Consider the following 27,456-nt stretch of genomic DNA (forward strand, 5'->3'; position numbering starts at 1 on the left):
CCTAACTAATTGGCTATCCAGAGGCTCGAGTCAAGAAGTGGGCATTTAAGATGGCTCCTGGCCAACTTTCAAGATTTGCTGAAAAGGGCACTTACAAATCAATAAGCGTAAGAAAAGAAATCCAACACAAAACAGGCAAAGGCTATAATCAGGCAATTCACAGAAAAATAGAAGGCCATTAAACACATTTTAAAAGCTTAATTTCACTGGTAATCAGTTCAATGCAAATTGCACCAAGGGGATACCATCCTCATCCCCACCTCCCAAAAAAAGATTCACAAAATTTTAAAAGATTGATAATATTCACTGTTAGGGAAGGTGTGGGAACACAAACATATCTTACACTAATAGTGGAGCATAGCTTGGAACACCCTTTTGGGATGTAATTTAACAACATACATCAACACTTAAAACATACATTCCCTTTGAACCAGCAATTCTACTTCTATGGATGTAACCATTCACACTTATACAAAAACTGGATACAAGAATGCTCACGGGAGATGATTTAAACAAGAATATGGAGACAACCTAAACATCCAACCCTGGGGAGAGGTTAAATCAAGTATGGTAATCCATACCACAGAAGAGCACAATATAACCTGTAATATATATGAAATGAAATGGAAAGATTCCCAAAATGTGCAATTTTAGAGGAAAAACAATCACAGAACAAAATATTCCAAACTATCTTTAAAAAAATAAAAGCCCATATGTGTTTATAAATGCACAGAAAAATGCCTGGAAGAACACAAATAAAACTTCTATTTAGAGAGAAGAGCGGAATGGATGGGATAAAGGGACACTCATTTTTCACTCTAGCTAAGCGTGTAGTTTGATTTTTCCCCCCAACACAAACATTAATTACTTTTATAATTTTAAAAATGAAAAACATAATGTGTGTGACATGTGGCATGTAACTAGCTGATAAAGCAATGTGCTAAGTAAAACAGATCCAATGGCTTTTCTAAAGTCACAGCCTAAGCTAACAGGTGTTTAATAAAGACTACTGCTAAACATCTCTTTTGTTATTAGCTATTCTCACATGTGCTTTACACACTGCCCAAAGGGCTCGGATCTGCGTGTGCCCTGTGCTGGTAAGGCAAGCCCACTTTCAGCTGCACTCAAATTCTTCTTTGCAATGCAAGTCACATTAGTTGATGTTTCATATCCTTTTGTCTTTAATCTTCTTCAAAAGTTTTTTAAAACTACAATGTTTACCATTCCTGATATGAATAGTTGTAACAAAATTTAAAGTGATTGAGAAAACAATCAGGAAAGAGGGTAAGACTATTTTGACCCACAATTTAACTAAAACTTGGCTTTTATTCATTGTTTCTTAACACAGTGTACTCTCTTCAACATTCTCTCAAGAGCATAAAGAATTTTTGGAATTTTCCCTCTTTGTTATATAATAAGTATTTCCTTATAACAAATTCTTTCTGATGACTGTTTTTAACATTCTTTTACTTCTGAAACCAAATTTCTCCAAGTAACTTTCAAGCGGTTTTTTTGGCCCATCATCATTTTCTCCAATATCAAAAGGATGACTAACATAGCAAAGTGAAGGGAAGCTTCACTTCTGAAGGTAAATAAAAAACAGTAATGAATATTTGCTTCTAGTAGAGCACCCCTTTTATATCTAATGTCAAGAAAGAGGGTACTAACTCATTTTGACTAGTGGGTGATTATAATTGAGCCCTTTTTATGACTTGCTGTTATGAGCTGAATTGTCCTACCCTCAAAATTCATATGTTTAAGTTCTACCCCCCAGTACCTCAGAATATGACTGTATTTCTTTAAAGAGGTAATTAAGTTAAAATGAGGCCATTAGGGTAGGCCCTAATCCAATATGACTGGTGTCCTCATAAGAGAAGGAAATTAGGACACAGGAACACAGAACATGAGAAAATACAAAGAGGAGAAACAGTCATCTACAAGCCAAGGAGAGAGGCCTCAAAACAAACCAAACCTGCCAAAACCTTGGTCTCAGTCTTCTAGCCTCCAGAGCTGTGAGAAAATAAATTTCTGCTGTTTCAGCCACTGTTACACACTGAATAGTGTCCTCCCAAAATTCATAAATTGAAGCCCTAACTCCCAAAGTGATGGTATTTAGAGATAGGACCTTTAAGGAGGTAACTAAGGTTAAATGAGGTCATAAGGATGGGGCTCTAATCTGGTGTACTTATAAGAGGAAGGGAAACACCAGAGATCCCTCTCCTTCCCTGCATGCACAGAGAAGAGGCCATGTGAGGACACAGCAAAAAGGCAGCCATCTATAAGCTGAGGAGACAGGCCTCACCAGAAACCAACCTTGATGGCACCTTGATCTTGGACTTCCAGCTTCCAGAACTATGAAAAATAGATTTCTGTTGTTTAAGCCACCCAGTCTGTGATACTTTGTTATGGCAACTCTAGGAGACTAATACACTTGCAATCCAGTAATTTTAAAAAGCATTTTTGCTTTTCCATATCAGAGGAGACAAAGCATTTAATAAGCACCCCCATTAAAACAATAAACCACAGCCCAGTTGATGGAAGCTTTTTATAACATCTTTGTTACCTTCTTAAAGAATGTCGCAGGTGCCATTTCAGATCCATTCAATGTTCGTAAGAGGAACATCGGCCAAGATGACGTATTCATCTGGTACCCTATTTTATAAAATAAATCAGTATCATGAAAAAGCCTCCCTGTAATATTACAGCAAGTTAGTATAAAAATAGGTTTCCTTTACCATTCTTCTCCAGAGAATGATTTTCTTATTGAGGAACTCAGGAAATGGGGAAGAGGAGCAGATGCACCCTCCAATCAGTGCTACTGTACCCACTATACTCTCCGGCAACAATGCTACAGTGGGGGGTAGAAACTCTCATTTTAGAGAAGCCATTAGCTAAGGTTCACCAGCACACATGTATATATTGGGAATGGGCCATAATACTAGAGGTGATCCAAGCCAGAGCCCAAAAGAGCTTCTTTCCACACCAACAGACACATAAGCAGGGCAAAGACTGCAAGAGACTTTCAGCCCCTCTTTTTCCTCAAAGTCCCTGCTTTATTTCCTTTCAGAAAAAGACAGTTTTCAAACTCAGCAAATGTACAATTCCGATGATGTATTTCATTATATGTAAATTTCACCTCAAAAGAAAAAAACTGTAAATAAACACTGAATTCTAGTTAATAATATGCATGATAAAGTATTTAGAGAAAATGTACTGATGTCAATAACTTACTCTGAGATGCATTTAAAGATAAGATAGATTGATAAATCGATAGAAGGACAGATGAATAAGTAATAAAGCAAGTACAGTAAAATGATAAGGTAGTGGGTATGTGGGTGTTCACTGTAAAATTCTTTTACTTTTTCCATATGTTTGAAATTTTTCATACAATATGTTAGGAAAAAAGACAGCTCTCACTTTAGCAATCTTTACGCACACTAAACATGATCATCTTCTAGAACTTGTATCAGATGCAATCAAAATAGACTCAATAGGTATCTTTTCTGGAGATCTCATCAATTAATGGTGAATATCACAGCATCTGGCACATGCAGCAGGGAACAGCAGTCTGCTCTTTTTACTGTTTTCTGGGGGCAATCTGTTTCATGCAATACTTGCTTGCCTTGATGCCAGAATTGGAGAGAACTTGGCACGTATCCCTGATGAATACATGCATTAAGATAGGGAGGAATATGAATCACTGACAATAGGTCCATCAATAGGACAAAACATGCAAAAAGTTCAGATAGAAAGTCATCCTATAATAATCTTATACCAAAACCCCCTTAATCTGACTAGGGAAATAATTTTTGCTAGGAAAAATGGGGGAAGGGGTTTTGTTATATACTCTCTTGTAGTAAATCAATATTATTAGCGATATCTAATAAATAGTTATCCACAGCATGAATTTTCCTCACTGTGGTTAGAATATTGCATAAGAATCATTCTCTGGTCTTTATTTATGTCTTTCTCTTAACCTCCATTTTATCCTATTACATCATGTACCATAATTTTTCTTAATTTAACATTTTTCTTAATTCTATAATTGCCTAAAGTCAAACATAAATTAAAGAGCCAAAAATAGATGAAAGTTTATATAAAAAATAAAAAGATAAAACTAATCTATGATGTTAGGAAGTCTTGACAGTGGTTACCTTTGAGAAGAGGGAGGTTATGACTGGAATTAACAGGACTGGGGCTTCCAGGGTGCTGATAATGTTCTATGTCTTGATTTGGGTGGTGGTTATACAAGTGTCTTCATTTATAAGCTGTACACTTTTCTATTTGTATGTTAAAACTTTAAAAAATCTTTAAAATAATAACCCTTGAGGTTTAAATAAACTAAACCTTTCAAAAAGGAAAACTAAACAAATTGCGTTATACTAAAATGGAAAATAGAACTATTCAAAAGCACCTAATAAGCAAATTGGCAAAAATTATGTATTTTTTATATGTACTGTCAAAATATATACCAATCAGCACATATTGCTATGTACCTCATATTTTTAACTAATAAAGTAAATTCAAAGTAATCTGAAAAAACAATGATCATAAATTTGGCTAGTGTTTGAAATACCGACAACCACAATAGCTGCATTTCCTTTAAACAAAATACAAAAACATAGTATCATCTTGCAAACAGAGAAATAAAATACAAACAGAGAAGTACTAAGTTTCAGGTTTACACTTATATCTCTTATAGAATTCTATATGATTTAGGAAATATTATAAAAATAAACAACAAAAAATGTGAATGATATGAAGAAAGAAAAGACAACAATAAGCAGAAAACACACACATCCTAAACCATCTTCTTGGAATAACACATCTCCAATTAGTTTTTTAAAATATTTTAAGCCAAACAGGAATAATTAACAATTAGAGCAACGACAGTATAAAAAGATATTGCTGAAAGAGTGGTTATTATTACTATCTTAAATTTTTGGTTCGCAGGGAATTTTTCACCAGTAGGAGACAAAAAAATCCATTCTCTCATTGTGCTTTATAATAGAGAGCTCTCATTTTCAATATTATAAAGAAGAAACAAAAACCAATACCCACCATTCACTCAGAATGTAGAGGTGATAAAATAAACCAAATCACTTATTTTCTACAGAATATCATGTTATACCTAACTATTTAAAAAGAAAAGTTTCGCCCAAAATTAGAGTCAAATATTTTTTACCTTTTAAAAACTTGGTCAAAATTGAGAGCTTTGTGCTTAAATACCTTTGCTGAAAAGTTCCATCCATCTCCTTCTTTTCAAAGACCTAAAGGTACTGACTCCCACCTGTCTGTATGATTTCTTCCCATTATAGGTGTAATGAAATTCCCAAGTTTCAAACCAGAGTTTGGATATGGAATCATACCCCTCCCCTGCACTCACCCCCATACCAAAAGTGCTGAATGGCTCAGTGGACAATATAGATGGAGTAAGTGACTTGTATCAAAATGCTATGAACTTCACCTCAGAAGGGTTTCTGAATCTGCAAGTGTAATCTAGTAGAAGTGCTTCTGACATTTCAAGTTTGAAGACAGCATGAGTCTTGCCCTAGAGTGGGGAACCTTCAGCACACATATGCCAAATGTGTACTCAAGTGAAACTCTATAACATATGGTACTGAGTTCCTCTCATACGTTCTCCACAGTAACCACCTGACCATCTATTTGCAAGAATGCCTAAGAGAAGAGGTTTTTAAAGGATCACTTAAAACTATTTCTACTGAATATTACAGTAGTAAGAATACGTCATTTTTAAAACTATGTATCCTTACCCAGTGGAGGCTGAAGTAAGTCCCCTTCCTTTTCACATGTCCCAACGGGCTGTATGTCTGGAGAATCAACAAGTCTCCAAAAATCATTTCTGTTGTCACTACCATCCAGTCTTAAACGCAGCCTGGCACCAGTAATTCCTACGACTGTGGCAATACATACTGAAGTCATATTGCGAGGGTCACGGGCTTCCAATTTCATACCAACTTTGAAGTCATTAGCCGGTGGAATCTTGGACTATATATATACATACATATAAATAAAATTTTGTTAAGATGCATCAACTACAAGAAAAACAAACGGTCAGTTATGTGACCAAAATACTTGAGGAACGTTTTAAGTAACAGTCACAGAAGATGATGAGCAAAGAGCGAGCTATATATAAGGGTCAAGACAAAGATCTCCAAACCCTCTCCTTGGCTTGACATGCAGCATAAAACCACTGCCCATTGCTGGTCTTACTCATCTGTCCACTTCCAGGCAACCCAAATACAGCCTCTAAAATGCACTGAGTGGCTTTCTAAAATAAGAATCTGATTAGGCTATCCCCCTTGAAATAAACCAACCAGCAGCTCACCACTGTTCAGATAAAGTCCAAGTCTTGAGTACAGTTTAGAAGCCCACGTAACTTTAACATCATTCCCACACTATTGCCTCTACCCACTTTGTGCTCCAACCACTCAATGCCACCCCTCAACACTCAGGTTCTTGTATGCCCATGTGTCTTTGTTTTGGATAGTCTCTCTGCCTGGAATATCCCGCCCTTCATTGCAACCATCTCAGATAGCACCTCTTCTGTGAGCCCTCCCAGTACAGAGTTATCACACTTCTCATAACTAATTATTTACATGCCTGTCTCTTCCTCCAGATAGGCAGTCATAAGGGCTTAGTTTACCTGACAGAGTAAAGTCTTAATGAATGAATGCAAAGAGACCATCTTTTTGGCTCTTAAGTGGCACTACCAACAATCCCACTATCTCCTCACACTACCACAACCTAACAATCACACAGACACCCTTTGACAAGTTAATAGTTTACATTAATATATATAACATCCACAGAATTTTGGCATACCTGTCTGAAACACTCTGAAGGAGCACTTAAACATCCAGTCTCTTTCAAGTACTTGTCCCAGTGGAAATCATCTGGAAAAAAACATGCACAACATAGTTTTTAGTATATATAATTTGTATACTAACTTCCAGGAATAAAATGGGTTTTAGTTCCCTACTTCTTAAAAATATTACTTCCTAAAGAGCAGATTCAAACTTCCTGATCTATATTTGATTACCAGCATGGAAAACAAAAATAAGACAAACTTCCTGATAATAATGGCTCTGAGATAAATTGCAATCCAGATCCTCTCAATGTAATGACTACAACACAGGGACTCTAAAAATGTGAACTCTAGAAACAACTAAAGGACTTTTTAGAGAGTATAGCAAATTCTACTCATCTGTCTCTAATATAAATTTACTCAAGACATGTGCTTCTACCATTTCATCCTATTAATGCGAAGGTACTTCGTTTTCCACGGGGAGCTAAAGGTGTTTAGGCATGTGGTCTAACAGAATTTTACCATCCAGGGTGTTAAAAATACGGTGGCAGAACAAAGCAGTAAACCAGTCATCGATGCAGTCGCTGATATGGATCATTTTAATGATCTACATTTTCTACAAACTCTTGCTGTCCTTTCGCTCACTTAGTCTTCACGGTTATTTTATAATGCTAGAGGAAAAGATCAGAAAGCAGTGTACTTTGCCTTGCTTAAACACTTCAATTCACTGTGCCCATCAGACTGCCAAGACACTGAGAGAAAGATTTGATAGCAGTTATTAAAGGTACTACTGGTTCATACAAAGTTTAATTCTCATCAATCATGAGGTTTTTCTATACTTTGGTTAATTTCTTCACTATAAAAATATTGGGTTTGACAGTTTCCCTTCCTGGGGGAATCTGCGCTTACCGCCCTCTTATATATCCTTCAAAGGATATAACACTTACATACACACAAACACAGAGTGCTGATAAATGTTTAACAACCAGCTTTCCAGAAAACACAAACAAATAAAAAGCCTGATTGGTAGTGTTTGCAGACTTCTGTGGTGTAAATACTACCAATATGGTGATTTCAAGGTGCCAAGGTGAAGTCACCAACCACAAAGCTGGGAAGACACATGCACAACTGGCTCTCCCAAGCCAGTGTGAGCCAGCTTCAGCATACCATATTATGTGTGTATGCATTTATATGTATATATAAACGTGTTATATATGGTATTAAGTGTGTCGTACATAATGCTGTACACCCTACTTTTTTCAAACTTAATAAACCTAAGAGGTCATTCCACTGAAAAATACTGGGTTTAATTCCACTTCCGGAGGATGTGAAGCAAAAACTACCAGAGTGCTGAAAGGCATGGAGCAGAATGTCAAGAATATGGGCTCTGGAGTTGAACCTGCCTTCTTCCAGTCCAGCTCTGCCTCTTACTAGCAATGTAACCCTGAGAGCAAGTCATTTCACTTTCTCAGCCTCAGTTCCTTCACCTATAGAGTGGGGAAAGTAATACATACAGTGAAAGGTATTCTGAGAATTAAGTGAAGTAGCATACATATAAGTTTCTCAATAAATGGTATGTGTTATTATAAAACTAAAGGTCATAGTTGTGACTAAATTTATGAATACTGAATAGCTTTGTAAAAAGGAAAACTGAGATCCATGGCTCTAAAATCAAACTGACCAGGATATTTCGGTGACCTAAGCACTAACCTGACAATCAGGAGACTCAAGGTTCTAACTAAAGCTCTACCACCACGTGATCTTGGAGAGCGTTTAAAAAAAAAAAAAAAAAAAAAAGAACACAAAACACGAATGGAGGGAAAAATCTGACTAGGATGTCGTGAAGGAGCCAATATTCCAGGGAGAAAGGAGTGTAACTTGAAAATAATGACTGGAAAACTAAAGCCGTTTCACAATTATACCTCAAAGAACTAAGACTCTTCCATAAACTAGTTACGTTTGTAAAATTTTCAATGACAATGGAAAATACTTAATCCATCTCTCTAACACAATTTTTTTAATATTCTATCATCATTTGTGCTTGAATGGGCTATAATTTGAGCTAGCAAATCCTTTATATTGGTGCTCTGTAATATCATTTTCTATCACATTGCTGGCTAATGACCACATGCAGCATTTAACCATTGGAGCCTTAATTCTTTTTCTTTATTCATAAGGCAAAATTTTTAGGCTGTAAAATTGTTCAGCTTGGCTGCCTATGTGCTGAGACCCTATCAATAACGTAGGGGAAACACACAGCAACAGGCTTTACTAATTTAGATTTGACACGTCTACACCACCACCACAGCTGGAATTCCTGACCAGGAGCCAAAATAGTCAGAAAGTCTTGGCCAAGCCTGAGGTCTGAGTCTGCCTCTGCATCTTATCCTCATTGACAGATGGGGGGGTGGGGTATTCTCTCTCAGAAAAGAGGCCTGGGAACTGATAGGTTTGTGATCTGATTGTTATTTGCACATGTCCATAGTCCTTCTCGTTTGACTTGTACTCTATTCTAGTCCATACATTACCCCAAACACCTTTTGGCAAACTGAACATAACCTATATGAGCCCCTCTGGTCTTCTCTAGAGCAAATCAGAATCATAATGTCTTCCACCAGTACTAGGCTTGGGTTCAGAGGCTATGTAAAGAAGACGGGCAAAATATCTAGACGTGGAAGGTTCTCAGCTGAATGATCAGCATCCACTACTTCATAGCATATATCACAACTGTAATTGAGCATTTATTTAATGTCTTTTTTTTTTTTTGGCTGGGAAATATTCACCCTGAGCTAATATCTGTTGCCAATCTTCCTCTCTCTCTCTTTTTTTCCCCTTCCCCAAAGCCCCAGTACATAGCTGTATATTCCAGTTTAAGTCCATCTAGTTCTATGTGAGCCACCACCACAGGATGGCTACTGACAGACAAGTCGTGTGGTCCTACACCCAGGAACCGAACCTGGGCCACTGAAGTAGAGTGCGCCAAACTAACCACAAGGCCATCAGAGATGGCTCTGTTTAACGTCTTTCTTGCCCCTAAGCTCAAAGATGGCAGGAATCATGTTTGTCCTAGTCATCACTGGATTCCTATAGAAGGTCATGAATATGTGCCAGGCACTGTCCTAGGTACTACAGATGCAGCAGTTAATAAAATACACAAAAATTCTGGCTCTCTTGGAGCTTACCTTCTAGCAGTCACTCACTGACTTCTAAGATGAGATGTTAGGGTCAAGGCCCTGAGAAATATTTTCAGATGTCTGTCAACTGGATTAAGTAATCTGGATTAAGTAATGTCATTTTTTCAATCAAAAGTTTGAAAATTTTGAAAAGTTACTCTAGTTTCAACCTTTAAGAACATATTTTTTAAATCTATTTTTATGAAATTTCCAGAATAGGTAAATCTATAGAGACAGAAAGTAGGTAAGTGGTTGCTTAGAGCTAGCGGAGGGGAGAGGCACTGGGGGTAAAATGGGGAGTGACTGCTAACTGGGTACAGGATTTCTTTTTAAGGTGATGAAAATGTTCTAAAATTGATTGTGGTGATGGTTGCACAACTCTGTGAATATAGTGAGAACTACTGAAATGTATACTTTAAATGGATGAATTGTACGCTATGTGAATTATATCTTAATAAAACTGTTATATTAAAAATATGGAGAGGAATTTGTAGGGACAAGGCAGAACGTTCTAACCTAATGAACCTAGTGGCCTCCATTTCCTTGGAGGGTTGTTGGGGTTGGAGGGAAGAGCTGAAGAACAAATAAGGCCAATGGGAAAGAAAGCAAAGGAAGCACTGAGGATCTAGCTAAAGTGAGAGAGAATGATTCCATGGGGATTACCTCTGTAGGAAAATTCCCTGTAGAACAGAAAGTCATGGGTGAACTACCTCAAGAGTGGGGCTGGCAGGGCAGGTACAAGAGAAAGACAAGGAGCAAGAGGTTTGTCTGGAAATCTCTAGTAAACACAGTAAGTTTGCTATAATATTTTTTTATTCAACCTTTTGCATGCATATGACTTATTTTCTCATTTTCCTTAGGAGCAGGTGCAATAGGTTAGAGTCTATCTCCCGAGTCTCTGATGCAGCGCTATACATATGCTGTTCACAATAAGGAACTTAAAACATGAATTAGAGCCGGCCCCATGGCCAAGTGGTTAAGTTCACAAGCTCCACTTCAGTGGCCCAGGGTTTCACTGGTTCAGATCCTGGGCATGGACATGCACCACTCATCAAGCCGTGGTGAGGCGGCATCCCACATGCCACAACTAGAAGGACCCACAACTAAAATATGCAACTATGTACTGGGGGGCTTTGGGGAGAAAAAGGAAAAACAAAATCTTTAAAAGAAAAACACACCATGAATTAATAACTCAGGGTTAATAAATAAAGTTAACATTTACTGAAACTTTACTATATGCCTAGGTATTATATTAGGTGCTTTACATTCATTTTCTTTATTTTATTTAATTCCAAACAGTCCTATGAGGTAAGTAGTATTATCCCTGAGCTACAGAGAACAAAAGAGAGACCAAGAACACTGAGTAATTTGCCAGTAGGTTCACAAGGCCAGTGAAGAATCAGACCAGGATTCTAGAACAGGTGAGTCAAACCTCTCAATGCTTAAGCTTTTATCTGCTGAACTGTCTTTTGACTATCAGAAAAGGACTTTCACATTGACTCTGTTAGAGGAAGGGTTTTCATTAACAATCAAATTATTTTAAATTGGTAATACATGGTAATTAATAACTAGATATCTTTAATTTGGCAAACTTGGCACTGAAATACATGCTTATTTTTTTACTTAATCCCATACCAATTTATCTCTAAGTAAAACCAAAGAAAATTTTTCAAAGTAAAATACTATTTTTTGACCTTTCCTATTGTTTAGATTTTATATTTACAGGAGTTTACTGTACATAGACTATACCAAAAGCACTAAGAGTTCATATTAACACTGAGTGAGGAAAAGAAATATGCTGTATTGAACTACTTTAAAACCTACCATTTTGCACAGAAGATGTGCCTGAGTGAGGAGCCTTCTCTTGATTCTCCTTCTTGACATCCATTGAATCTAAAAAAAGGAGAAAAGAAAATAGTGAGCAATACTGAAAGGCCATAGTGATAGTCTGAAAGAGCACTTAGAAAAACTACAAACTAAAACTATTTTATAATAGGAATCAGTTTTAATTTTATAATTAATATCCTCATTTTCTGCATAGGACTTCACTTTTTAATATACTATGTACTTTATAATTTGCTCCTTTATTTTGTTTATGTTATGTCTCACTCCACTCAAATGTAAGCTCCAAAAGGGCAGGGATTTACTTATTTTATTTTGTCTGTTTTATTCACCGCTGTATCCTCAGTGCCTAGAGCAGACCTGGCATGTAGAACACCCTCAAGCATTTTCGTTAGATGAATGAATGAACAAACCAAAACGAGCCCTAGAAATAAAGTGGATGCTTTCGAGAGTTTAAAACATAACAGGGAAGCCAGAATACAATGTAAACCAATGGACTAAGCAAGGTTTTCTCTGTGCCCAAGCTAAGGAGATCAAACAGCACTGGAGCTTGTAACTTCACCAAATCTAAGATACGATATTATTTCGCCCACATATATTACAGTATGTATCTCTTAAAGGACCCATTTTTTAAAAATTAATCATGAATACTGGTATTATGCTGAAAAAAATTAACCATAATGCCCGCAAATCATCAAATAAGCAGTCAGTGTTCATATTTTTCCACCTGTCTTAACTATTTTAAGTGTGTCTGTCTGAATCAGGACCCAAATAAAGACTATACATATCAATGGTCGATAGACGTCTTAAGTCTCTTTTGATCTATAGGCTCCCCCACCTCCTCCTCTTTTTTTTCCCTTCTCCTAGCAATTTTTTTTTGCTGATGATACCAGTTTAGAGTTTTCTAGTCTGGATTTTGCTGACTGCCTCCTCGTGGTGCTAGTTTCTTCTGATCCTTAGATTTTCTCTAAATTGGTATTGGTATTCCCATCCAGAACAGTGTAATCAGATTCAGGTTTGGTTTTTGGGGAGGGGGGGAGAAGAGGAAAAGACGACTTCATTGGTGGTGGTGTGTACTTCTCACAGGAGGCTCCTAATATCTAATTCTCTTTTTGTGATAGATATGATGAGCAGCCACGGATAGCTATAGCCTAGTTCCATTAGTTCATCAGAGGTTGCAAATTGAAGGTATTCTAATTTTATCACCTTGTCTTTATTAGCCAGAAAACTTCTATAGAGAAAATCCTCCCCTCTTCAACCACTTAGTTAACCTGAGGTACAGATCACATAGGGAAGTCACAATCAACACTTTATTCTTTTCCTTTATTTTCTAGTTTTCAAAATTAATGAGTTGGATCCCTAGCATTCTCCACAAATGACTGATAACTTTTGTTTTGTTTTTTAGTGGCATTATGAACTCATGGATTTAACCATACTTGATGTGTTTCCATCTATTGCTGTTTTACCCTTACTGATGCTTGAATTGTCAAGTGATGAGCTTCTTAAAGAAGGATCTATGAGTGATGCCAGGTATACCATTTAAGGCAATAGATCTACTTTTTGGTTATGACTGAGCAAGTCTTCAAGATATATGAACACTTGAGGGGGATATACAGGTTGCTTTCCATTTAAATGATTTGACTAGTACAAAGAAAGTATACATTTATATTTACTAAATGGTTCTACAGTAAGATTTTCTAATAGGAAAGAAACTGTAAAGGCATGGTTCCTGCTCTAGAGAAGCTAAGAATCTAGTTACAGAGACTACACTAAACTAATCACTTGACAAAACTGGGAACAGCAGAGGACAGAATTCCCCAATCAGCCAGAGAAAAAGTCATGAGAGCCACAGGACTTGAACCCAGTCTCAAAGGAAGAACAGGATTTAGGATGGCAAAGGTGTGAAGAATGTATTATGGAAAAGAAAATATAACTCAAAACAGAGGGTGCAAATGAGTGTGGCATATTCATGGGACAGTGAGCAGACTTTCACTAGAACAAGACAGAATGAAGCATTTTTTAATCACTCATATTAGAGTTAGAAGATGTGGATTCTGATTTTGGCTTTGTCATAGATTGTTGTATGACCTGTTCACTTAACCTCCCTGAGTGTCAGTTTTCTCACTTATAAAACTAGAAAGGGAAGATAAGATTACTTTTCTTTTTGCTGAGGAAGATTCACCCTGAGGGAGTATCTGTGCCAATCTTCCTCTATTTTTAGTATGTGGGCCACCAGCACAGCACAGCACAGCACACCACCACTTGCTAACAGAGCAGTGTAGGTCCACACCCAGGAACCAAATCCAGGTCGCCAAAGTGGAGCATGCCAAACTTAACCACTAGGCCACCAGGGTTGGCCCAAGATTACTTTCAATAGCTACTCAGTTTTAAAATTCTAATTCTAAGCACCTAACATCTCCTATAATTTTATTTTTAAAAAGGCTTTTTTTCAAAAGTTCAGTCTACCAGAAGATACTCATTCCAAATAAATAACTAAAAACATTATCATCTTTAGACAAGCAAATCTTACCTTCATTTGCTGTTTGTCCCATGGTATCCTTTTCTGGTATTCTTTCCTACAAGGAGAAAAATTAATTAATGCTTCCTTTTAGCACAATACATCTCTGAAGGGTAGTATTACTAGAAATCAGCTATAGAGTTAGATCATTTTAATCTCTTTCCCATGAATAAAAATGGTAAATTCAATAGATTAGTAGTTGCAAGAGTTTGGGGGAAGAGGGACTGGGGAGTAACTGCTAATGGGTATGGGTATGGGTAAGGGGTTTCTTTTTGGGGGTGATGAAAATGTTCCAGAATTAGTACTGTTGTACAACCTTGTGAGTACATTAAAAAACACTATATCGTACACTTTAAAAGGGTGAATTTTATGGTTAAATGAATAAAAAAGAGCAGATGGAAAGGTGGCAGAGTTGGGATTCAAACTGAAGCCTATCTCAAAAGCCCACTTAAGCCCATGTTACCAAGAAGTAAAGAATCATGACTGTGTTGGTGAAACTTTTAAGAACTGCAAGTCAAGTCTTCTAACAAGATAATTACTTGTTAGAAGGTGTCTGTATTTTGAACCACTAATTCATTCATTCATTCAAACTTTTCCTGCATGTTCTCGATATGCCAGGCACTCCACAACAAAGAAAAATAATACACCATCCTTGCCCTTCAACAACTCCACCTAGTTAGAAACAGGCATATGAACAAAACACAACATGAGTGCTATAAAAGAGGTATGTACACAGAAATACTTAATATGGTAAAAGGATATCTACCTCCCATTACTCTGTGTCCCTGTAATCAGAACACAATGATGTGTATAACGGAGAGTAATCTGTTATTTAAAGGAAGCCTATGGAGAATACATTCATTAAGCCACCCAGAAGGTCTTCTACACCTGACTCAACAAACTTACACTCAAGCATCGCCTCTCCCAAACTTGCTCCTTCTGACATTTTTGTTTGTTTCTCTTACTAACACCTCTACTTTTCCAGGTACTTGGCTTTTATTAAAACCCCAGGTATGATTGAATGTGTGAGATTTTCTTCTTTCACTCACACATTCCATCAGTGGCCAACATGCACTAACTTCCTTTTCCTCTGCCACTAACTGGTTTACACCCTTATTAGCTCCTGCTTGATCTAATACCATAGCTGCTAACTCATATCGCCACAAGGGTCTTTCTCCACCCCAACCTACCCAATACATAATGTCAGATATATAGTCTAAGCTGTTTTCTGCCCAAATCACATTCCTGCTTCAATAATCTCATTGACCTCTGAATTGAACAAAAAATCTTCTGTGGAGCATATTTAAGGCCCCTCACAATTTCAGAGCCATCTGACATCTATTGTCTACAGCTACCCTGTGGACCAGCCCAAAACTCATCATGTTGTTCTATCTGCATGGAATACCTTTTCCTCCTCTTCTGCTTCTTGAAATTCTATCCATCCTTTAAGGCCTAACATAAATGCAATCTCCTTCTTGAAGCCTTTCTTGTTCCTTTCTACATCACCACCATCTGTTTCCAGGTGAGATCTAGGCATTTATTTAAAAAATATTTACAGAATTCTTGTTATGTGCTTGGTGCTGTGTGGACAGAAGATACACAATCTACTACAAAAGAAATGGAAATCTAGTGGGAGAGACATATTAACAAACAATTATCGAACAAAGCAGAATAAAATATAGGCTTTATTAAGAGAGGTAAAAGCGGTGCTCTCTGGGAAGATAGAAGGCACAATTAACTGGAAATATAAAAGAAGACTTCTCAAAGGAAGTGGCACTTGAACTAGTCCTTTAAAGATGGACATTTCAATGATCAGAGAAGACAAGAGGGAGGAATTTCAGACTGAAGACAAAATGAGTGGAAACTAAAGAGGCTCCTGCCTCCTTTACTTGATTATGAAGTACTGGAATTGCTCAGCTTCCTTCTGGGCTCTCATCTTCCTCTAGAGTCTCTCAGGGCCCATGGCTTCAGGAGCCACCCATACACAGAAGACTCACAAAGCATTACCTCCCCTTCCCAGATCTCTCCTCTGAAAGTCAGATTGGAATAATCAAAAGGATTGTATATTCAATATCACTGCTAGGGTTCTGTCAACTAAGGATTATAGCCTAGTGGTTAAAGAAAAAGACAAAGTGAAATACATAGAGGGTGCTGAATCCAAGCAGATAGTAAAGGGAGACAAGCTGTAATCCAGGGAGGGAGCGAAGGCACTTACCAACTCTAATCAGAGGGCAAAAAGTTGTGAGTTACATTAAAGTAAGTCCCACCACTATACAAAGGGGTTTGGTCCAAAAAACTGAGGGATGAGTCACACATAGAAAGTATACCCAAGTTCCTACGTCCTTTGCTCAAATTTCTTAATCTCAAGTGGTATCAACTGCTCCTATTAGGTGAGTAAGTGATATTGTAATCCTAGAAGGTTAAGACACATGTACATACAGAGATGATTAAAAGAAAATCTTTGCAGACCTAAATAAATAAATCCATGCACCATGTTCACAAGTTGGAAGATTTCTTGGACAGGAGTAAAAATGCACTGACCATAAAAGAAAATATTGATAAACTGGATTTAATCATGATTAAATTTTCTGTTTATCCAAAGGCACTATTTAATCAAGACACAGTGGTACTGGCATAAGCAAAGACATACAGATCAATGGAACAGAGAATCCTGAAAGATCCACACAGGATAGTCAACAGATTTTCAACCAAAATGCCAAGGTAATTCAATGGAGAAAGGATATCTTTGAGTTTTTCCCCCCACAAACGGTGCTGAAACACATCTGTGTACAAAAAAATGAACAACACTTACCTCACAAGTTAATACACAAAAATTACCTTAATAGATCATAAGTCTAAATGTAAAGCCTAAAACTATAAAATTTCTAGAGGAGAACAGAGACCTTGTAACTTTGAGCTAGGCAATGATTTCTTAAATATGACACAAAAAAGCACAATGCATAAAAGAAAAAATTGATAAATTAGACTTCACCAAAACTAACAATTGCTCTTCAAATGACACTGTTAAGAAAATAAAAGGATAAACCACAGAATGGAAGAAAATATGTGCAAAACATGTATCTGGTAAAAAGATTTGTATCCAGAATACATAAAGAACTCTTATAATTCAATTTTAAAAAGGCAAAAGCCCAATAAAAACATAACTGGCAAAAGATTTAGACAATCACTTCGCTAAAGAATATATACAAATGATCAACAAGCATATGAAAAGATGTTCAACATCAAAAGTATTATTCAGGGAAGCACAAATTCAGACAATGAGATACCACTACATAAATGGCTAAAACTTAAAAGACTGACAAGACCAAATGCTGGTGAGGATGTGGAACAACTGGAACTCTCATATATTGCTGGTGGAAATATAAAACAAGTATTTCTATGAAACCATAACTTTCTTAGAGTTAAACACAAAGCAAGTATTCTTAACTTTAAAACCAATGCTTTGGAATCCAATTATCATAGTCATTCAGCACTACTGAGCAGACATATCCTCTTGTGAAGTCTAAAGTCACACCAAATAAAGACTTTGATATACAAAAAGAACTCCAACTGTTTAGGAAATGAGTCAGTGATTCAATAAGCCTTCCTTTTCAGTCATCACCGTGTTCAAGTACAGTGAGTGGTTTGAAGACACCATCAAAAGTGAGGTGCCCACTGTGGTCATTTAAGTATTCTTTCAAGGTCACAATAAAATCAAAATTATTTGCCCTAAACACTTTTCTTTCACTATAAAGTAGACAGCCTTTACTGTTTTCCCTCTTGAGGCATGCAGCTTCCATGTTTCACCACACCAATCATTTCAATGTTAAATGAAATAGTTTTTCATTTTTTTAAAGATTTTATTTTTCCTTTCTCTCCCCAAAGCCCCCCAGTACATAGTTGTGTATTTTTAGTTGTGGGTCCTTCTAGCTGTGGCATGTGGGATGCTGCCTCAGCATGGCTTGATGAGCGGTGGCATGTCTGCGCCCAGGATTCGAACTGGCGAAACCCTGGGCCGCGGAATCAGAGGGTGCAAACTTAACCACTTGGCTATGGGGATGGCCCCTAGTTTTTCCTTTAAGAGAATATGATCCTAGCTCTGTTTTATTTCCTTAACATATATTCCACAGCACCTAGAACAGTGCTAAGTACAAGGTAGATTCAAACTGAACACCTGAGTGAATATTCACCAATCTTTAATGAAACACTATTTCTTTTCAAATATTCTGAAATTCATACATTTCGTTGTGGATCTGTTTCCCCCCCATCTGCAATATCCCTCTATCCAAGTTTTATATTTGGCACATGCAAATCTGTAAATTCTCATTCAATCTAGGGACTCGATGTAAGATCAAAGTGAATGTTTAAGCTTACTTTTGAGCAAATGATTTCTGTGTCAGAAAGTATCACTAACTACTTAAAACTATCTTAAACTTCAAACTGCCATGTACTATACAGACAAAACTGTAGAGCAAAATATTACAGCCTCCTCCTTATTACAAAAATGCATAAACCTTAAAGGAAGAAAAAAGTTAAATGGGAGAATGGATAATTCCATTCCAAAGAAACAAAGCAAACATACAAACTGTTTCTCCACTGGGCTCTCAAACTACAAGAGCTAATCCACTTAAACCAGTCAACAGAATAATCTTTTTTGTTCCACTTGAACACATGATTTTATTTACAGACATTTATTTACAGACACGTGGGCATAATCTCATGTGTCAGGAGTTTATGCCCTCAAGAATCAACAAGGCAAGGCCTCTGCCCTCTGGTAGCACCCCTGCAGGGTTCCCAGGCTGTGTTTCCACCCAACATTTAGCAGATATCACAGCAAGTCTCGTATAATACAAGTTGTTTACCTGCTTCCCTCTTCTCACAGATTGTAAAGTGACTGTGAACACATGCCATACATTACTCTTCCTTGTAGCTATCCCACAGCTAGCACAGAGCCTTGCACTTAAAAAAGTATTAAAATGTTCACTGACAATGACTAAATCATGACTAAAATTTCATTATAAGTGTATATATAGGTCTATATATATATATATATAGGATTATATGAGTAAAAGATTATTTAAGCATGAAAAGAAACATAGGACACATACTAGATTGTTAAGAGGTTTAGCTGGGAGGGTAAAGATGATGGTGTGTGCTGATTGGGGGTGGGGAGTGGGGTTGTATTTTATAAATATATCCTGTGTGATATAATCCTATTTGGATAAAATTGTAAGTTTGCATAAAGTAACGCAAAAATATTTTGGTGATCCTCCTTTTTTGCATCACAGGGTGGTAAGATTTCAAGTGACTTCTATTTTCTTCCTTATATTTTTATGTATTATTTGAATTCTTTACAATGGTATGTATTAAATAATCAAAGAGTTATTTTCACAGGAGAGGATGTGCCCTGATTTTTAATAATCCTTAAATGTTATTATATTATTAAGAAATTCTATATAGGCAATGCTGATCTATCACCTAAGTTTAACAAATATATTCTTAAAGGAATAATTTATACTGTGATGGTTACTGGAAGCCATATCAATTACATAGAAATATTACTTCAAGTGCTTAAAGCCATTACAATTTACTTCATCTCCCTAAGTCTTTGTTTTCCCATGTGTAAACTACGGCTAATACCATCTACACTTCATAGTGTAGTCATGAAAATGAAAATGAGATAGCGTAGGTAGAGCATCTAGTATAGTATCAAGAACAAGTAGAAGCTCAAAGACCTTTTTCTATCCCACCCCATCTATCTAATTAAAACTCCCTGACATGAGTGAGTTTCAGCAGTTAACACAACATTAATTATGTTGTAAAATGAAACTATGTTCCTACTTTGATTCCTGAGCATTACTTATTCTCTTCCAAAGTAAAGATCAAAAAGGTGTTTAAAGAAACAGAAACAAATTAGGCAGTGATAAATTTAAAAAATATATACGTATACATACATATATATATATATATATATATATATTTTTAAGGCCCAAACACAAAATTACCAAAGACAGCAGCCACCAGCATTTTCAGAAAACATATAAATTCCAGCTAAAGCCAAAAGAAACTTGATGTCACCCCATGTCGGGTGACTTTAAGGTATAATTACTCATGAATATATTACTTCCTTTAGGGTTGGTTTGAAAACAGCTTTTGGCCCTTCGTGAACCAATGTGGTTTTTGTGGACTCCTAGAAACTAGAATTCTTTTTCTTCTCTTTTACACGTTCATCATCCCCTCAAAAATTAGAATACAGGTAAGTAAAAAGGAAAAAAATCACCTACAATCCCACCATCAAACAATACCTGCTGTTAACCATCTGGTGTATATCCTTTCAATTTTTAAAAATCACATAAGTAAATCCATATACAATACAAATTTGAACCACTTTTAAATGTACACTTTCTAAATTCCATATATTAATTATCTTCAAATGAAATTCTGCCCGTATTATAAGTTCATCAAGCCAACATTTCTAGCTAAAATGAAAACTGGACAATAACAAATGCCTTTTAAAAGTTCGTGCCTTAAGGAAAAACTCCACTATTCTCAAGATTAACACTCAAAACAGGATAAAATTTATTGCTTATTTTGCAATCTAAAAAGTGGTAAACACCAAGGTAGATGAAAATCCATTTTCTAGGATTTGGGGGTAATTTTTAAGTTGATGACTATATTTATTAAACATTATTTTTTTAATAATTTTTGATCACCAAAACTTCTCACCATTTTCTATATAATTGTTCTGTCTCATACTATGCTATTTTTAAAAAGGATTAGCAGTTACAATATAAAAATACACTCATAACAGGGTGGGGCTTTTTAAAATTAGTACTATTATTACTAAAAAGAATGAGTAAAAATGTATTTGTTGGAAAAAATTTAGTATTCAACCTGAACGATTAATTTTTCTCTGGTCTATATAAGTTTCACTATGAGATAAAAGTACATACAAATTCAATGAGAAAAATAAACATTTTCCTGGGACTGAATACTAGGAGGAATTTGTGCAGGTCCCTATATAAAGGAATACTGGCTAATTTAATAGAAACTATCTTTGACTATACTTTGAAAAGAAATAAAAGTTCTATTGTCCCTCTTAAAATGCCCCAGAATTACACTGTAATTCACCTAAGTCTTTCAGTCACAATATAATGGTAGAGATTACAGAAGCTGAAGGAATAGACCATGATCTATTGATAAGTGCTAGACAGCATCAACTCATAGGTGAATCCTCAGAATGCCTCAAATAAAGATATCCTGTAGAGTTAAGAACATGTCTAGAGTGACATCAGCACCATGGTGGAGTGAGCTGTTCCTTTAGTCTCTTTCCCCTAAGTTACAACCAAAGGGACATTCATTAACCAACAGAGAATTCCCTACAAAGCACAAGAGATGTCTGAGGGATCCACACAACCATACATCTGAAGGTGGGGGTACTGGATCCCTGGGAAGCAGTGGAATGAGGTAAGTAGATCCCCAACTCCCTCCCCAGCAGCAGTGATCTAGGTTGTGGGTCTTCGCAGAGCAGCTGGGGCTAGACGGTAAGAGTAGGCAAAGGAGTAGGCAGGCTCGCACGTGAACGCTTTCACTCTCAAGAGTGCAGCCCGGCCCAGTCCACACCAAGGGGCACTGCTCAGGCACCGCATGAGCACCCCCACCAAGCACAGCAGCCCAGGCAAACCGCCCGTGAGCACAGAGAGGGCCCATGCAAGCGAAACAAAGTGCCCCTCGCCCTGCCTAGGCACCAGCTCAGCCAGTCCCTGGCCAAGACAGTGGGTTCCACACCAGAGCACCTGCACATGTGTGTGTGACCAGCCAAGTGGCTGCAGCCAGCAGGCAAACATAGACAAGCCTTATTGGAACAACTTTCAGTAGGCGTGGCAGATTCAGAAAACACAGCTCCAGCCTCCCCCCAGAGGTGGCAGGTGGAATACTACCACTATGTGCCAGGAAAGGATCACTTCATCAAACATCACGAAGAACTATATTAGCACTCCAGAGCAGAAGGAAAATGACAAGTCCCCAGAACTCATCCTGAACCCACATAACTTTACAACCTAAATGACAGAGAATTCAAAATAGCTGTCATAAAGAAACTCAGTGAGTTACAAGAAAACTCAGAAAGATACTTCAATGAACTCAGGAATAAAATTAAAGAGCAGAAGGAATTCTTCACTAAAGAGATTGAAACTCTAAAAGAAAACCCAGAAAATTCTGGAGATGAAGAACACAATGAATGATTAAAAAACAATCTAGAAACCTTAAAAAACAGAGCTGACATTATGGAGGACAGAATTAGTAATTTAGAAAACAAAAATATAGAAATGCTTCAGGCGGAGGAGGAGAGAGAACTAAGACATAAAAGAATGAAGAAACTCTTCAAGAAATATCCTACTCAATTAGGAAATGCAACATAAGGATTATAGCTCTTCCAGAGCGAGAAGGGAGGGAGAAAGGAACAGAGACCTTGCTCAAAGAAATAATAGATGAGAACTTTCCAAACCTGGGGAAGAAACTGGACTTACAAGTATACGAAGCCAATATAACTCCTAATTATATCAATGCAAAAAGATCTTCTCCAAGGCACATAATAGTAAAACTGGCAAAAGTCAATGACAAAGAAAAAATATTAAGGGGAGCAAGGCAGAAGAGAACAATCTACAAAGGAACCCCTATCAGGCTTTCAATGGACTTCTCAGCAGTACCTCACAAGCTAGGAGAGATTGGAATCATATATTCAAAATATCAAAAGACAAAAACTTTCATCCAAGAATACTCTATCTAGCAAGACTATCCTTCAGATATGATGGAGAAATAAAAGCTTTCCCAGATACACAAAAGCTGAGGGAGTTCATCGCCACTAAACCTCCCTTATAAGAAATAATAAAGAATGCCCTCACACCTGAAATAAAAAGGCAAAGGTTTACAAAGCCTTGAGCAAGCAGATAAACGGACAGACAAGGTCAGAAAATTATAGGTATTCCAGAGGGAGAAGAGAAGGAGGATGGAGCAGAAAGTGTGTTCAAAGAAATAATAGCAGAGAACTTTCCAAACCTGGGTAAGGAGATGAAAACCCACGTGAGAGAAGTCACCAGAACTCCTAACTATGTCAATGTAAAAAGACTGACTGCAAGGTTACTAGTGGGTAGAGGTACAGAGAAGGGTAGGGGAGAGGAATTACAAAAGGGCATAAGGACACTATGAGTGATGGATACGGTCATTATCTTGATTGTGGTGATGGTTTTGTCAATGTATATATAAGTCAAAACATCAACTTGTATACTTTCAATATGTGGAGTTAATTGTTTGTCAACTATACATCAATAAATCTCTTTTAAACATATGAAAGGAAAAAAAAAGACCAACTGAAAGACATATAGTAGTGAAGCTGGCAAAAGTCAATGACAAAGAAAAAATACTAAAGGCAGCAAAGCAGAAGAAAGTAACTTACAAAGGAACAACTATCAGGCTTTCAGCAGATTTCTCAGCAGAAATCTTACAAGCTAGGAGAGAGTGGAATGATATCTTCAAATCTTTGAAAGATAAAAACTTTCAGCCAAGAATACTCTATCCAGCAAAAATATTCTTCAGATATGATGGAGAAATAAAAACTTTCCCAGATAAATAAAAGCTAAGGGAGTTCATAGCCATGAGACCCCAGTTACAAGAGATCCTCAAGGAGGCCCTCATACCTGAAAAAGAAAAGAAGAAAGGGGTTACAAAGCCCTGAGTAAGGAGATGAATAGGTAAACAAAACCAGAAAATTGGAGCTATCCAGCAGAACAGGTTAGTAAATACACAGATAAAACATTACAGATAAAGGGAAGGAAAATACCAAAAACAAAGATAATCCTGTCATTTTAACCACACACTCAGAACACAAGATGGAATAAGATGTGGCAAAAACAACTTAGGAGGGGAAGAGGAAAGGACTGAATCAGCTTAGTCTAAGGAAATAAGAGGTCATCAGAAAATGAACTATCTCATCTACTAGATTTTGCATACAAACCTCAGGGTAACCACTAAACAAAAAAGCAGATCAGAGTCACAAATAACAAAGAAGGAGAAAACTAAGAAATCCAGCATGAAAAACTACCTAACCAAATTGGTAGTGTGAAATACATGAGACAAGAAACAAAGAAAATGCAGGAGAACCAGAAAACAAATGATAAAATTGCAGCATTAAGTCTTCATATAGCAATAATCACTCTAAATGTAAATGGATTGAATTCTCCAATAAAAAGACGCACACAGAGTGGCAAGATGGATTAAAGAACAAGACCTAACAATATGCTGCCTCTAGGAAACACATCTCAGCTCCAATGACAGACAGGCTCAGAGTGAAGGGATAGAGGATGATACTCCAAGCTAACGGCAAACAAAAGAAAGCAGGGGTTGCAATACTTATATCAGACAAAGTAGACTTCAAGATAAGACAGGTAAAGAGAGACAAAGAGGGGGAGTATATAATGATCAAAGGGACACTCCACCAACGAGACATCACACTTATAAATGTCTATGCACCAAAGAGGAGCACCAAAGTACATAATGTAACTATTAACAAACTTAAAAGGAGATATTAACAACAACACAATAATAGTAGGGGACCTCAACACTCCACTCACATCAATGGATAGATCATCCAGACAGAAAATCAACAAGGAAACAGTGGAATTAAATGAAAAGCTAGACCAGATGGACTTAATAGATATAAATAGAACACTCCATCCCCAAACAGCAGAATACACAGTCTTCTCAAGTGCACACAGAACATTCTCAAGGATAGACCATATGTTAGGAAATAAGGCAAGCCTCAATAAATTTAAGAAGAGTGAAAGAATAAGCATCTTTTCTGACCACAATGCTATGAAACTAGAAATCAACTACAAGAAAAAAGCTGAGAAAGGGACAAAGATGTGGAGACTAAACAACATGCTCCTGAACAACAAATGGATTACTGAAGAAACTAAAAGAGAAATCAAAAAACATCTGGAGACAAATGAGAATGAAAACATCCCATACCAACTCATATGGGATGCAGCAAAAGGGGTACTAATAGGGAAGTTCATCACAATACAGGCTCACCTTAACAAATAAGAAAAATCCCAAATATGGGGCTGGCCCCATGGCCGAGTGGTTAAGTTCACGCACCCGCTGCAGGCAGCCCAGTGTTTCGTTGGTTCGAATCCTGGGCACAGACATGGCACTGCTCATTAAACCACACTGAGGCAGCATCCCACATACCACAACTAGAAGGACCCACAACAAAGAATATACAACTATGTACCGGGGGGCTTTGGGGAGAAAAAGGAAAAAAATAAAATCTTTAAAAAAAAATCGCAAATAAGCAATCTCAAACTATACCTAACTGAATTAGAAAAAGAAGAACAAACAAAGTCCAAAGTCAGCATAAGGAGGAAAATAATAAATCAGAGCAGAAATAAATGCAACTGAAACAAAAAATACAGTAGAAAGGATTAATGAAACAAAGAGGTGGTTCTTTGAGAAGATAAACAAAATTGACAAACCCCTAGCCAGACTTACAAAGAAAAAAGAGAGAAAGCTCAGATAAATAAAATCAGAAATGAAAGAGAAGAAATTACAATGGATACCAGAGAAATACAAATGATTATAAGAGAATACTATGAAAATCTATATGCCAACAAATTGGACATTCTAGAAGAAATTGGTAAATTCTTGGACTCGTACAACCTCCCAAAGCTGAATGAAAAAGAAATCGATAATCTGAACAGACCAATCACAAGTAAACAGATTGAAACAGTAATCAAAAACATCCCCAAAAATAAAAGTCCAGGATCAGGTGGCTTCCCTGGTAAATTCTACCAAATGTTCAAAGAAGTTTTAATATCTATCCTTCTCAAACTATTCCAAAAAATTAGGGAAGATGGAACACTTCCCAACACATTCTACAAGGGCAACATCACCCTGATACCAAAGCCTGACAAGGACAACACAAAAAGGGAAAACTATGGGCCAATATCACTGATGAACATAGATGCAAAAATCCTCAACAAAATATTGGCAACTTGAATACAGCAATACATTAAAAAGATCATATACCATGATCAAGTAGGATTTATACCGTGGACACAGGGATGGTTCAACATCTGCAAATCAATCAATATGATACACCACATTAACAAAATGAGGAATAAAAACCACATGATCATCTCAATAGATGCAGAGAAAGCATCTGACAAGATCCAAGAGCCATTCATGATAAAAACGGTTAACAAAATGGGGATAGAAGGAAACTACCTCAACATAATAAAGGCCATATATATGGCAAACCCACAGCCAATATCATACTCAACAGGGAAAAACTGAAAGCCATCCCTCTGAGAACAAGAACAAGACAAGGGTGCCCACTCTTACCACTCTTATTCAACATTGTACTGGAGGTTTTGGCCAGAGCAATTAGGCCAAGAAAAAGGAATAAAAGGAATCCAAACAGGAAATGAAGGAAGTGAAACTCTTGCTGTTTGCAGACGACACGATCTTATATATCGAAAACCCTAAAGAATCCATTGGAAAACTATTAGAATTAATCAACAACTAGAGTAAAGCTTCAGGGTACAAAATAAACTTACAAAAATCAGTTGCATTTCTATACACTAATAACGAACTAACAGAAAGAGAACTCAAGAACACAATCCCATTTACAATCGCAACAAAAAGAATAAAATATCTAGGAATAAATTTAACCAAGGAGGTGAAAGACCTATACAAGGAAAACTATAAGACATTACTCAAAGAAATTGATGATGACACAAAGAAATGGAAAGATATTCCATGCACATGGATCAGAAGAATAAACATAGTTAAAATGTCCATACTACCCAAATCAATCTACAGATTCAATGCAATCCCAATCAGAATCCTAATAACATTCTTCACGGAAAGAGAACAAAGAATCCTAAAATTCACATGGGACAAGAAAAGATTCAGAATAGTTAAAGCAATCCTGAGAAAAAAGAACAAAGCTGGAGACATCACAATCCCTGACTACATACTACAAAACTACAGTAATCAAAACAGCATGGTACTGGTATAAAAACAGGCACAGAGAT

The 27,456-nt window shown here is 36.8% G+C and overlaps 1 protein-coding gene across 2 annotated transcripts in view; it reads right to left on the reverse strand.

Annotated features, from left to right (window-relative positions):
• The window catches only part of SCML2 (Scm polycomb group protein like 2), a 92,540-nt gene that overhangs the window by 53,747 nt on the left and 11,337 nt on the right, over nucleotides 1–27,456 (reverse strand). For both annotated transcript variants that reach the window (XM_023633243.2, XM_023633244.2), the window contains exons 2-6: nucleotides 14,375–14,420; nucleotides 11,827–11,895; nucleotides 6,847–6,917; nucleotides 5,775–6,009; nucleotides 2,564–2,652 (exon numbers count right to left, since the gene is read on the reverse strand). In XM_023633243.2, coding sequence (XP_023489011.1) covers nucleotides 2,564–2,652; nucleotides 5,775–6,009; nucleotides 6,847–6,917; nucleotides 11,827–11,895; nucleotides 14,375–14,396 — 486 coding nt within the window. In that variant the 5' untranslated portion in view covers nucleotides 14,397–14,420. The remainder of the gene's footprint in view (nucleotides 1–2,563; nucleotides 2,653–5,774; nucleotides 6,010–6,846; nucleotides 6,918–11,826; nucleotides 11,896–14,374; nucleotides 14,421–27,456) is intronic.

Source organism: Equus caballus, chromosome X, assembly GCF_041296265.1.
Source record: "Equus caballus isolate H_3958 breed thoroughbred chromosome X, TB-T2T, whole genome shotgun sequence".
In the NCBI taxonomy this organism is placed as follows: Eukaryota; Metazoa; Chordata; class Mammalia; order Perissodactyla; family Equidae; genus Equus; species Equus caballus.